The sequence below is a fragment of the Pteropus alecto genome, unplaced genomic scaffold, assembly GCF_000325575.1.
Source record: "Pteropus alecto unplaced genomic scaffold, ASM32557v1 scaffold202, whole genome shotgun sequence".
Taxonomy (NCBI): Eukaryota; Metazoa; Chordata; class Mammalia; order Chiroptera; family Pteropodidae; genus Pteropus; species Pteropus alecto.
This window is the reverse complement of record NW_006432451.1, coordinates 2,585,084-2,599,380: the sequence shown is the minus strand read 5'-3', so window position 1 is coordinate 2,599,380 and position 14,297 is coordinate 2,585,084. Positions and strand designations below refer to the sequence as shown.

The 14,297-nt window shown below is 47.0% G+C and overlaps 1 protein-coding gene and 1 pseudogene across 6 annotated transcripts in view; one reads left to right on the top strand and one right to left on the bottom strand.

The window, feature by feature from the left end:
• PPARD (peroxisome proliferator activated receptor delta) overlaps nucleotides 1-14,297 on the top strand; it is a 72,303-nt gene that overhangs the window by 44,682 nt on the left and 13,324 nt on the right. For all 6 annotated transcript variants that reach the window (XM_015585915.2, XM_025043712.1, XM_015585914.2 and 3 more), the window contains one exon: nucleotides 13,383-13,613. In XM_015585915.2, the coding sequence (XP_015441401.1) occupies nucleotides 13,443-13,613 (171 nt within the window). In that variant the 5' untranslated portion in view covers nucleotides 13,383-13,442. The remainder of the gene's footprint in view (nucleotides 1-13,382; nucleotides 13,614-14,297) is intronic.
• On the bottom strand, nucleotides 9,120-12,510 carry LOC102879985 (annotated as a pseudogene).

The window sequence follows — 14,297 nt, the reverse complement described above, 5'->3', positions numbered from 1 at the left end:
GAAGATGAAGCCAAGACAAATGAACCATGTCCCCCAAGTAACCTGGCAGATTAGCAAAAGAGCCAGCCCAACCGCAGCTAGGCTCCTTCCGAGCTCCATGTGTCCCCGGACTGTGCGTTTCTACCAATTTATTGTAATGCTGAGGAGTTCCTCTTTTGACTGGAATGGTCTAGAAAGCAGGCTTGGCTGCCGTAGAAAACTGAAGGCCGAGGACAAATGATCCCTATGAGGCTGCTTCGGGCTGAGCCATGAATGGAAATCTTTTTTTCCAATTAAAAAAGTTATTCATTTACTCAGCAAATATTTATTGAGCAATTACTGTCTGCCAGTCACCTCCTCTGAGACCTGAGGATCAGTATTAATCTAACATACAAAAATCTCTGCCTCGCAAGGTTTATATTCTTTTGGGAGACACGAACAGTAAACAAATGAGTTTTGTTTTTTTTTAATGCCTTTAGCACCTGGTCTTCCTAGGTGGTCTCCCATCTAAGTACTAACCAGACCTGATCCTGTTTAGCTTCCGAGATCAGACATCGGGCTTGTTCAGGGTGGCATGGCCGTGGCTCCACTGTGGTGTGAACCCAGGACCTTCTGCATGTAAAGCAAATGTGCTAACCGCTACACTATGGAACCACATCCAACAAATGAGTTTTTAAAAGTACATGTATATATGTTTATATACATCTCTGAATGTGTGTGTGTGTGTATATGCACTCAGACACACACATATACGTACATATGTACAACATACTGTTCCAGATAGCGGTAAGAAGAACTACAGAGTAGTCGAAGCAGAGAAAGGAAGCAGAAGTAGCCGAGGGTGGGCTGGGGTGATTTTAAATACCGTGATCAAGTTGACTGCCATATTTAAGCAAAGCCCTGAGGAGGTGAGACAGTGAGCCATATAAATAGATAGCTGGGGAAAGGACATTTTTAGCTGGAGGGAACAGCTGCAAAGACCCTGAGGCGAATATGCCTGCTGTGTTCAAGACCATCAAGGAGGCAACATGCCAGGAAGGAAGTAGAAGGTAGGAGCAGTTCTGAAAGGCCTCGAAGGCCAGCGTAAAGAAAGGCAAGAAGCTCCTGGAGGGATTTGATCACAGGAGGGACAAAATATGACTTAAAAGGATCACTCTGACTGCTGTGTGGAGAGTAGTTGGGATGAAGCTAGAAGCAGAGAAGCCAGTTAGCTGTTGAAATAATCCAGGCAAGAGATGATGTTGGCTTGGATGAGGATCATAGCAAATGGAGATGGTGAGAAGTGATTAGATTGGGGGTATTTATTAAAGGCAGAGCCAACAGGGTTTGCTGACTCCAACATTTTGGCCTGACCAACTAGAAAGTTGGAGTTGCCATTTACTGAGATGGGTAGTTGTTTAAAAAGAAAAGGGTGTGAATAGTGGTGTCTAGTCCATGCCCTGTAACCATACAGCTCCTAGAGCAGGGTTACTGATCCACAGATTGGTGTGCTGTTCACAAGAGCTGTATGTCAGAAGTGTGAGGGCTTGGATTAAGTTGTCAGGCCTAGAAATATAGCTATTTAGTCACTTGGCCTCCTGCCATCCAGTGCCAGATACCACTTCTGCTCCCAGATAGGTGTGTGTCACAGCTGGGAATCATTAAGACCAGAACAGTGCTAGGAGGCTGGAGCCAGGGGAGGTCAGAGCATGAAAAGGCCATAGAGATCTTCTAATCCTGCCCTAATGTTTTACTCAGTGAGGGCACAAATTGGACGCAGGAGAAGCACTCCACTGCATAAGACCCTTGTGCCTTGGCTCCTCAGCCTGGACTTTCCCAGGAATGGAATAGGCAGCTGCTTTCCAGACCCAGCCTTCCAGGGCTCCGGGAGGTTGCCTTCTCCTGCCCACTGACACCCCAGCTTGGTTTGCTGTAACCCTGGCTCTCAGAGTCCAGCTGAAATCATCTCCAATCCGTCCTCCACAGCAGTCAGAAGAATTCTTTTGTAAATGCACCTCCAATACTGCACATCTTCTTCATAACCACCTCCTAGGCTCTCTGCTGCTCTTCGGATAAACACCCACATCCTTAAATGCCCTTTGAGGCCCTGAGTGATTGCCAGCTTTAGCTAAACCAGCGTCCCTGCCCTCCTTGCATGCCAGCCACACAGACCTTCTTTCCATCCCTCAGAGGGTCCATGCCATCCTCCCTCTATAGGGCCTTTTCACATCTTTATTCCCCCATTGCCCTGTAACCCTACTAGCCTCCCTCTCAGTCAAAAGCCATATCCTCAAGAATACCCCTCCTGATCACCCCCACTGAGCTAGCATGCTCCATATATGCCCCTACTGCTCTCAGCATTTGTCCTTCAGAGCCCTGGTCATCCTACATATTTATGTATTTGTGTTAGTTTCTTGACTAATGTACCCTGGCATAGGATGGTAGGTGCTTAACAAATATTTGTTGAATGAGTAAATGAAAACAGCTGGCAGAGACCAGAAGAAGAATGGAAGGGCATTTATGGCATCAGCAGCCATAGCACCTGAGGTCTTGATAAGGTATCTAGAAGAGTCTCCTGGTGCACCCCACTGCCCACTGGCACAACTGCCCTTTCATCGGAAGCCTTCTCTGAGCACTGAGGGATCCTCAGCTCCCTTATGTCTTCCAGAAGGAGAGATCTAGGTCTCTTCTGGAACCTGGGCAGGACTTCTCAGTATCTCTCAGCATATTGTTCAGTTTTCTTCATTCAAAACACAGTTTGAAACATTTCCCCCTTTTCCTCCAATAATGAAAGTATCTCATGCTCATTATAAGGAATTTGGAGTCCTGATCCCGCCTGATCTCGGAAGCTAAGCAGGATCGGGCCTGGTTAGTACTTGGCTGGAAGACCACCTAGGAAGACCAGCTGGTGTAGGCGTAAAAAATAAAAAATAAGAGATTGTAAGCTGGCAAGGTCCTTGCAATCTGTGAGGTCAACCAAGAGTTGCCTCGCAGAGAGAGAGAGAGAGAGCGCGCGCGAGCGAGAGAGAAGGAGCGAGAGAGAAGGAAGGAAGGAAGGGAGGAAGGGAAGGAGGGAGGGAGGGAGGGAGGGAGGGGGAGAGAATTTGGAGAACACAGAAAAATACAGTTAAGAAAATTAGAATCACCTATAACTCCACCCCATGAGAAAAAAAGAACCATTAACATTTTGGACCATGTCTTCCTACTTTTAGTTCTGTGAGTTATGTGCATGTCTTGACATTGTTGAGATTCTATTGTTTGTGAAAACGGTAGATTTTTAGTATCTCCTCAGTCTTCAGTCCTCAGAGGCAGCTGGGGCCAGGAGAATTGCTGGCTGGTGCTCTCCCCTTCTGTAGGTGGTGGACACACTCAGGGCTCTTTACTGATCCCTGCTGAAGAGTCTTCTTTTTCACTCAGATCTCTTCTCCAGGCACATTCTCATTAGCTCCCTGAGGCCAGCTTTTCCTTTGATTTAGTTTAACTCCACTGCATGGAGCTGACTCTTGGTGGAACTGGAAGAATTGTAGAATGTGAGGGGCAAAGGTGACTTCTCTGGTTCTAGCACTCTGAACAAAACCAACTCCCAAGCCACTCCTAGGGACTGGCTTCAGATTATCTGCTAGAGTGAATCCATTCCAGCCACACAGGCTTCTTGTGTGCCTTGAAGGGAGTGGGGTGACTTGGATTGGCAAATGGTGAGCAGAGAGCACTGTGGAGTTGCTGGTCTGGAAAACCAGGGCACTGGGACAGTATCCAGATTAATTATTGATTGGAAAGCTTGAGAGAGACTCCATTAGGCCCATTCTTGCATGGCCTCCTTCACTGCTGATCTTGAAAACGCTTGCCAGAGACATGGGGCAACCTCTGCCCTTTATCTGGAGGCTGCCGACCTTCATCCCCCTGCAGTGGAGGGGAAGGAGGAAATGGCAGCAACAGGGTCAACTGCAGGGCAGGGATAGGGGGTGAGAAAGAAGTGAAAGAGGGTGTTTGGACCCATCTCTCTGACAGAGAAGCAGGGGCTGGAGTAGGGAGCTTTCTGTCAGTTCTCTCTATTCCCACAGTTGATTGTAAGGCAAGGAATTGGGAAATTCTTTTTGTTTGGGTCCCTAGAATTTCAGTAGGCTATCACATTTCTAGACCTGGAATATCACTTGGTCCATATAATCCCCTAAAGTGATCCAACAATGATGATAATAGCAGCAGCTACACTCCCTCTTTGTTGGACACTTAACTGTATACCCAGCACTATTAAGAAGTTGCTGTGTGGCTATTTAATGTTCACAATAGCCAGTCAGATTAGGTGGTAGTATCGCAATTTTAGGGCTGAGAAACTCTGAGGGGTTAGTGTCTTCCCCTAATCACAGAAAGGGAGGGCAGAGGCGGGGTTTGAACCCAGGCCTGACACAGAAGTTGGTGGAATTAACTTGTATAGAATATTGCATTTCAAGGACATTAATACATGAGAATTGATACAGTGGCAAATGCTATGACTAATAACAGTATAACAAAGGTTCATGTTTTTACTTTGTTTATTCACTCAGCAAGTGTATGTTGAGCACCCACTAAATGCTAAGTACTGTGTCAGGCACTGGCGACCTACCTCAGCAGGACAGGACATTGCCTGGGAGACCGATAACATGGTGAGGCCAGACCAGTTAACAGACATTGCAGTTTGACACAATGATTGCAGATTTGGAGGATCGGGGTCAGGCTTGCAGCAGGAAGGAAAGGAATGTGACTGGCCAAGGAGAGCTTTCTGAAAGAGGAAGTGCAGGTGGGTCTTGAAGGAGAGTAGGCCCTGGCTAGTAAAGGGAGCAGCATTCCAGGCTGACGCCACTGTGAGCCTCTACGTTCAGGGAGTGATGCTGGAACATGAAGCGAGTAGGATGGGGCTGGAGAAAAAGGCGAGGGACCAGAGCCCATTGTTGTCTTTAGCATATAATGGGTTATCTTCTGGCAGAGAGTATCTAGAGGGCTTTGACCAGGATGTTCTTGACAGAAACAGTTAGGAACTGGCAGCTAGACAGAAGATTCAGCAGTGATGGCTCCAGACTGAGGCTAAGAGCAGCTTTCAGACCTCTGGGGCCCTAGCTGGGCAGGGACATACCAGCTTCTGGTCCAGTCTTACCCAGCACCACATGTTCGGTACACAGCATAGTGATTAGGACTTGAGCTAATCTGCTTAGACTCAAATTCTGCTCTTTCAGTTAATGTGTGACAGGGAGCCAGTTACTTTCTTTCTCTGCCACAGTTTTCTCATCAGTTAAATGAGGATAATAGTGCCTCTTAGGGTCGTTGTAAGGATGAGATATGTCAGTATACATAGAAGCTGGTATGTAATAAACTTTGGAGAAGGGAAGCCGATACCATTGTGATGGAAGTGGTCAGCCTGAGGCTCTGGAGCTGTGACCAACCTTGGGCTCTGGTACAGGGAGAGGCCTATCAGTCTGCGCCACGTGGTAAATGGGATCCTGGTACAGTGACTGACCCCACTCAGCATACAGCCTGCTGGTGGCCATCAAAGAAGCTCCATTTCTAGAGGACGATTAGACCTAATGGGAAGGATTAAGGTTACTCAGGCCCCAGATCAGGCCTCTCTAGAACTCTGGGTTGTTTGGGTTAAACTCCTAACTCACTCTGCCCATGAAATTCACCTGCCCAATGGGAAGTGAATGGAGTTGTTGCTCTCTCCCTACCTTAGTTCCCTAAAGTTCTGAGTTTCTTCTTGGGGCAAGGAAGTGGGTATTAGAATGGGAGCACTGGGGCCACATGTGCACTGCAGGTTTGTGTGTGCGTGCATATGTGCACGCCAGAATGGGAGTAGTCCAGGCATTTGTTTTGTAAGAAATTCTTTTGCTAGAGACTCTACTTTCTATCCAAGTGTCAACAGAGCAGGCCTCCCTCATTCTGGCTGCGGGACCCTTGCCCTGTCTGAAGACAGTACCAACCTCTTAAGTGGGGTGAAGCTATTACATGATCAGAGGGTTTCAGGCTCTGGCAAAGTGCTGGGGTTGGGGGGCAATAGTGAAAACCAAAATTTCTCAGCCACATAAAAGTTAAGCCTAGTTCCAGAGTGTGCTATTTTTTGTGCCAGACCTAAAAAAAAAAAAAAAAAAGGACGAGGAGAATAGAATTCATTGCAGGGATAGTGGTGTGTGGGGTGGCAGCTACCTGTGAAAATCTATCCTCTGGGCCTGGAGATGTGGGGGAGGGCCGTGGTGGGTGTCAAAGTGGCTTCTGGCTGGACAAGCTGAGAACAGTGGTAGGGGTGGGGCAGCCTTGGCACTGGGTAGATGGGCAGACCTCAGCTGTAGATGGAATAATCAGGGCTGTATGAAAATGGATGGCGTCTGGCAAAATGCAGGAATGGGTGCAGTACATTGGTTACATGTAAATATGAAACAGCCCAAGGGATGCGTGTGGGTTTTAGAACAACCAGACTGTAACTCCCCTCTTCCTTCAGCTGGTGTCCTTAAGAGGTCGCAGCCAGAAGAGACAACTCCAGGCTGGGGAGGAACACTGCCTGGAATCCAGGGATCATGGTCCCAAATCCGAAACTCTCACCAGAGCCCAGAACCACATCTGATCCCAAGAGGCAACCATGTACACCCCCAGAAACTAAGAACAGTAACCCTGGTCATAGTGAAATAACCTACCAGCTGGTATGCGGAAGCGGAAACTGAGCCTCAGGGGTGTCAGAGGTGCCCAGCACCACAGGTCATCGAGGTCTGGCCCGGCTTGACTCCACTGTGTCTGAAATCTTGTGGTCTTTAACTTCATCCTTTAGTGTATTTGAGAAGACACCCTGTCTGGCTCGGCAGGCCTGGGATTTTTGTCACTTTCCTCATCTGCCCATGGGAGCTCACAGGGCTTGCCTCACAAGGCTTAATCCTTGTGAGGATTGAACAGAGCCTAGTGTGGGTGCCCAATGTGCAGTGGGAGCTCAGTCAGCTCTTTCCTCTCCTTCCAGGATTCAGTCCGGACAGGGAACTCTGTCCCATCTCCCCAGCATCACTCAGAGGATACGGGGGAATGCGTGAGAAAATACTTGTCAAGTATCCATACAAGGCAGTGTTGTAGTTTTCTCTTTTTCTACCTGCTGAGAGGGAACCCCCAAATCTTCATGTCACCCTCTCCCTGGCTCTCATCGCCACAGCCTGGTATGCATTTCCCCTTGTGTCTGCTGACACCAAGCTACACGGATTCAAAAACAGTTTGTTCTAATCAGTCTCATCCGTCTGTGCTCATGGCTCTTAGAAGTCACATTGTCTGATGCTTCTGTCCCCATGCTGCTCATCCTTCTGATGCTACTCCTCGGAAGCCTCCTGTAGCCCTTCAGCCATAGATAGGCCTTGTTGAGGGTCTCTCTCCCCTGAGCTGGCCCTGCCTCCTCCACCTCAAGATTTTTCAGTCCTGCAGAACATGAAGAATCAGTGTCTCTAGTCCTTGTTATTTGGATAACAGCTAATTTTTAAAGAGAGTTTAATATATACCACAACAGTCACAAACTGCTCTTGGTGATCGCCAAGATCCTTTTACAGTGTTGTCACCACCCCCTTCCCCACAGTCCCACTCTCCTCTTTAGCTAAGTGTTCTTATATCCTGCTATTTCAGTTAGGATTGTGTTGAGCTGCATGCAACTGAAATCTGGCAAACAATGCCTTGTAAAACAGGAGTTTTAATTTTGTCACCTAACAGGTAGTCTGGATGTGGGCATTCCAGGGTTAGCCATTCCAGGGCATTCCGCAGCTCTGCTATGCCATAGTGACCAGGCTCCTTCTAAAGTCATCCAGCTTCCCCTAATGTTAACGTCTTATGTAATCATAAATTTACGGAAACTAAGAAACGAACACTGGTACAATACCATTAACTCAGCTAAGCAGAATTTACTTGGAACTTAGCAGTTTTTCCACCACTGCCCTCTTTCTGTTCCAGGATTCAGTCCACTATCCTATGTAGAATTTAGTTTTTATGTCTCTATAGTCCCCTGCCTGTGAGACTTTTCTTAGAAAACTAGAGTTCTATATGACTTGTAAGTTTTCCCATTCTACTATAATAATTTGGAAATTATTCATTCTATTTATGGTATCTTAGTGGTTACCTCTGAACTTCTTACCTGTGTATTTGACTTCCATTACCAGTCCATAAACTTTATCACTCTTCTTTGTGGCTGTCTAGAATTCATGTTTCCATATCATTATTTATTTATTTATTTTCATATTTTTTGCCTCTGTATTTACTGTGGCTCTTGACAGGCATAGAATAAGGCTGCCTTTTGCTGTACAGGTTTTCCAATATACAGGTGCTGAAAAATACACAAAATTCCCAACGCACGAGTTGTTGTACTTGTATCCTTTATAATTCTGGGTTAAGCAGTGAAGGGATGCAGCATTTGTGTGCATGTGAAACCATACAGTCTTGTTCACCTTCCTTCTTGCCCAGGACTTGGTGTGTTCTGCCCCCAAATTCCCAGGTCCCACTGTTGGAATGATGCCAGCTGACTCTTCTGTGCTGTCTGGCTTCAGATCCAGGAAACTTATTCAGGGTACCTGCAAAGCCCAAAGCCCATGTGTTCTGTCTTCAGTGACTCCCTTGGAGATCTCTCCTGGGCCTTTGGGAGTGGTGTCACCGGGGAAGGGCTCATCACATCCCACCCACCAGGGACAGAGGAGGAGGGGGAAGATTACTAACCTAGGGCCTCAAAGATACTGAGGTGCCCTCTCTCATTGTTTCTCATTTGTTGCCAGAAGCCTTCGCTACGTTTTAGTTTCGAATTCGGCAGATCCTCCTGGCCCCATGACAGGAATCTGTATCTCCCCACCATACTGAAAATGAAGTAGGAATGGCTTGCTCGGATCAGTTAATTAAAGTAGGAATGCTTGTGACAATGAGCTACATGGTTTTAGGGTGTCCTTGAGAACCTTAGAAGCCCCAAAGGACAGATAGCCCTATACTAAGAAGCTGCAGGTGCCCCAGCCACCCTTGCTGCTTCTTAGCCTCCTTGACTCCAGGTGCCCCACCCCGTCAGCGGTGGGGCCTGTCTCACCATTAGCTATGGAACAGGATGGCTGACAAGATATACCAACCCATGACTTCTCTGGCATCTTTTCTGAGCATCATTCAGACTGAACCTTTACAGTCGTGTGAGCCTTTAGACAAGACTAGCAGCTCTCAAGCTTGCTCTTGTCCTTCTCTGCCCTCTGAGGGAATACAACTGCGGCTGTAAACAAGAGGATGAGTAAGGCCTGGGCATGCCTGGAGCTAAAATCCCAGACCCCAGGAGGGAGAACCTGATCCACTTCCAGGCGTAGTTGAGGAAGAAGCCCAGGTCTCCAGCCAGCAGCATGGAGGCTGTCACCAGGAAGCCCACTGCCAGCTGCCACTCCCCCTTGTACTGTTGCACTGGGCCAGGAGGAGAGGCAGGAGAACAAAGAGAGTGAGAACCAGGGCCCTGTACCTGCCAAGCCTGGCCAGAGCCAGGCCAACCTGACGAACCCCCAGGGTCTCAAGTTCAGGGAACTGGTGGCACTGTAGGGAGCCAGTGCCCTAGTTCCACTGGCAGAAGTTGTAGAAGCCGATCCTCAGGCTGAGCAAGTCAGTGAGGTTGCCGGCCTTCCAGAGGAGAACGTAAAACTGCAGGGAGATGACCACAACCATGAGGATCATGATGCCAAGGAACAGCAGCTGGTCACCCCACCTTAGCCTTGGGGTAGTCCTTTTCTCCTGCCCTTTGCAGAGCCGCTTAAAACCTTCCCCCTCCCCCCCCCTCCCCACCCAGTACAGTTCTGGAGGCTGGGAATTCCAAGATCAAGGTGATGGTAGCTTCGGAGTCTGGTGCAGCCCACTTGCTGGTTCACCGTCTAGCTATGTCCTCATGGTGAAAGGGCCATATCAAGTGCTTTGTTAATGGGCATTTAGTTTGTTCTCCACCTCTTACTAGTCACAAATACTGTAATGCATAGTATATTATGTCATTTCGCTTAAGTGGAAGTATAGCTTAGGCTACAACCTAGAAGTGGTATTTCTGGGTCAAAGGGAATGTGCACCTGTAATTTAGACAAACATAGCCAAATTCGCCTGCTAGAGGTTGTACCAATTTACCTTTATACCAGGGATGTGTGAGATTGTTTTCCCACATGCTTAGCAACGTGTAAGCATTTGTTTTAATCTGATTGTAAAAAGGGTATTTCAGTGTTGTTTTAATTTGCATTTCTCATTCTATAAATGTTGAGCATCTTTTCATATGTTCAAGAGCCAAATGTGTACTTTTTTTGTACACAATTTCATATCTTCAGCTACTGGATTGCTGGTCTTTTACTTATTAATTTGTAGGAACTATTTTAGGGAAATTAGCTTTGTTAAGTCGCAAATATTTTTCTCAATTTATTATGGTTTTTTTTCTTCTGATGGTTCTACTATGTAGAAAGTTTATATTTTTTATATTCAAATTGATTAATCTTGGGGGTGGCTCCATAATGGTTAGCACGTCTGCTTTTCTCGTAGAAGGTCCTGGGTTCGCACCCCAGGTGGAGCCAAAGACCATACCCCGGGGGCGCCAGGCCCCATACGCCAGGCCCTGGGGGTGCACTGCGAGCGCATGGGAGGAGACACCCCACCTTCAGAGATCCAGTTCTTAAGGGGAGATGGCAACATCTGTAGATCAGGGGTGGAAGAGGGGGGAGATTAAAAGAGAAGGAAAAAATTTATTAATCTTTACTCATAATCTTTTAACCCATAAACTTTTATGTGTTTACTGTCATTCTTAGCTCTTCCCCCACCTCAAGACTATTTGTATAGTTCAGGTGTTTTTGTTTTAACTTTAAAATCTTTGATTTATTTGGGCCTTGTCTTGGTATAAGGTGTAAAGTAGGAATCCAGCTTAATTTCTCCAGATGGCTACTCACTTGTTCCAGTGATTACCATTTATTGAAAGAGCCACCTTTTCCCTCTGATTTGAAGTGCTGTCTTTTATTAAAGTTCCATATGTGTTTTCATTTATTTATTCACTTTTTATATTCACTTTCGTTGTCTATTCATGTGCCAGTACCACACTATTTAAATTATTGTAGCTTTCCTATAATTCTTTTTATTCTTTTCCAGCTAATTCCCTGTCATATTTGCCAAAGTGCCTCCACCCAAATTCTTTGCTTTCTTCAAGTCCCTTCTTTTACTCTCAGTAAACAATAATCCCTCCTACTTAATTGACTACAAAGAGGCCATTCCATATGAACTTTAACCCCTCCCTCCCAACAGACACACACTGCTGTATTTCCTTTTACTTTCTTCATCCTGTGCCCTTGAATTATTCCCCTCTCGTCAATCTTCCTGCCCTGGCTTCCCCCTTGAATCTTCCTGTCTTTCTCTGCAGATCTCTCCTCTATCTACAGCTTATTTCAGTTTCCTCTATTCCAAAAAACTTCTTCCTGGCTTTGCTACTTTCTCAATCTAGTGTCTTCTTATACATTTCTTTTCCTGATATGTTCACCAAAAAATTAGTCTCCATTTACTGTCTCAGCTTCCTCGCTACCACTGATTCTTCAGAGCCCAGATTTCCATTCCAACCACTTGGCTGCAACTTGTTTCACAAGGTCATCAATGACCTCACAGTCACTGAATCCAGCGGTATCAGTTTATCACCCTTAGAACTCTGCAGTATTTGACCAGGTTGCCCGCTTTACCCTGAAAGACAGCCCTATTCTTGGCTCTGAGATGCCAAGCTGTCGTGTGTCTCTCCTGCCTCTGGCCACTGCCCCATTGTCTGCTCTGTTGCCTCTTCCTCTGTCCTTCCTTGACATGTCACTCTCTCCTTTGGGGAACTGAATCCCTTCCTGTGGTTGTCACATCAACAAGGATACCCCCAAAGTTATAGATTCCCAGCTCCCCAGCTCTTAGACTCTAGGGCTAAACTTCTAAACTGCCTTAGGAAAACCAATTAAGGCAGGGGGAGATGGAACGGGGAAGGCCCGATAGAAAGGAATGATTACAATCCCCAGGGGAATTAAAAATAAAAATCCTGTTGTCCAACCTGCTCCCCAAACCAATCAAATGAGGGTCTCTGAGGATGGACCTAGACATCCATATTTTTTTAAACTCCCCAGTGAGTTCAATATAACCAAGTTTGCAAGTCTAGAGCAGGGTGAGAGGGACGAGTCTCAGGTGATTCTTGTCTTCTGGTTTTGATAAGTGGGTAAATGGGCATGTGGGTCAGTAAGGTAGGGATTACAGAGGAAGGACAGGTTTGGGAGAAGATGGTGGGTTCTGTTGAGATAGGTTGAGTTTGAGCTGCCTGTGGGACGTTCAAGATAAGGGGTCCCACAGATGCTCGAATCTCCCTAAAGCAGGTATTCTCTGCTCCTAATCCTTCTAGGCCTTCACTAGCACGGAGCAGAATTCAGTCACACTCCCAGTGCCAAGGCAGTTGAAGCACACACGTCTGGATACAACCCATCTTCCCCGCCATCCCTCCAAATCCTCTCTCCTGTAGCACCCCACTCCCCAAACAACAGGACTCCTCACCATTCCACACTGTGCTGCTTCTGAGTCTTTTCTCATGCTGTATCCCCAAGAGGAGTCCCATGCCATCTCCTCTGGTCAAAATCTACCCTATTGTCAAGACATCTCCCTACTGTTCCCTGCTAGGAAGACTCTCCCAAATTACCTCGATCTTACCATCTCTGACTGTGACATTTTTGGACGATATCTTAGTTGCTGAGGTTTGGAACTGACTCCTCCTGGATGATGCAGACATGGGGGTCACCACCTAGTAACTTACCTTAGGAAAGATTACAGGATGGAATATATCTTTCCTTACCTAATGGCTCTGCCACTGAGGGCCTAGTTGCAGATTTTCTGTCAACTGTGAGCCTAGCATGGCAGGGCTCATGTCTTTTATCCACATCGAAACACAGGAAGGATAGGAACCACTCCCTTCAAGAATGTTGGCTTAGAAAAGCAATGATTTTGGGGCCTGAGTACTGGTGAGGACAGGATGGGGGTTGGGAGGTGTGATGGCTCTCAGGATCTCCAGGGGGACTGGAGAGTTTCAAAAAGCCCCTCAGGTCATTCTTATGTGCCTCCTGTATGCTCAGGAACTCAAAGAGCAGGATGCAGCAGAGAAGGCAGGGAAAGGTAGCATAGTGGTGTGTCACCCTATCTGGTTAAAGAAGACTACTCTGAACTCCTACAAACCTGCCATAAAAGCCAAGTGGGCAAAGGGCAGGAGGATAAGTGACTTGTGATGCAAGGAGTATAGACTGTGGGATGGTACTTCAGGGATGAGGTGTTCCTGCTCTGAAGGAGCAAGAACAGGGGAAACCTCCATACTGTCCCCCCAGATGGTAGCCCTCAATCATGCCCCGCTCCGATCACCCTCTTGTCTTTTTCACTGCCTCTCCCAACCTCTTCCTATCTTCTCCTTTGCCCAGGTTGACAGGAACCACCCTGTAGAGGTCCATCTGAGTTCAGACCCAGATGATGCCAGAACTATGACCGGGCCTGCAGGCGTGGCGCCGAGGGGAAATAAGCCATGGAGCAGCCACCGGAGGAAGCCCCTGAGGTTCGGGAAGAGGAGGAGAAAGAGGAAGTGGCAGAGACACAAGGAGCCCCAGAGCTCAATGGAGGACCAGAGCACTCACTTCCTTCCAGCAGCTATACAGGTGAGGAGGCAGTGGGCAGGGGACATGAGCAAAAGGGTCAGAGGGGACACAGCTGAGTGGAACAGGGAACCTGGCCCTCTGCAAAAAGCATCATGGGAATGTGGAGTAGCAGACTGGTTAAGCACTGGATCCAGACAGGTTCACATCCCTGCTCTGTTGCTCATCAGCTACAGGACCTTGGGCAAGCTACACCACTTCTTTCTGTAAAACAGGCAGGAATCATAGGGAATATAGACATGGGCTTTTGTGAAAATTACCTGATTTAGCATTTGTAGTGCATGTTGTTATCATTATTCCACCGCTGCTACCACAAGGGATCCAGGACCAATCTGCATTAACACACTAGAAAGATCAGCTGTACCTATGATTGTTATGATCAGTCAAAACACACAACTCAATTGATCTGGTGCTAATCATACACATTGAGCTGCACTAATTAGGCATAAATGCTAAGCAGTAAGTATGAATGACTAGAATTAATATTACTTTTGTTCAGCGAGAAAGTTTTTAGCTTCTCTGGTCTTGCTCGTTGGTTCCCCTTTATTTATCCACTGTCAGCAGCAGCATAGATGTCTTTCTCTGGTACCTTGTATTGTTCTATCACCATCTTCATCATCGTCATGAAATTATGTCCACCTTCAAGGGCATCCAGAATCCACTTCTGTCAGTCCCTGGCTTTCCCTA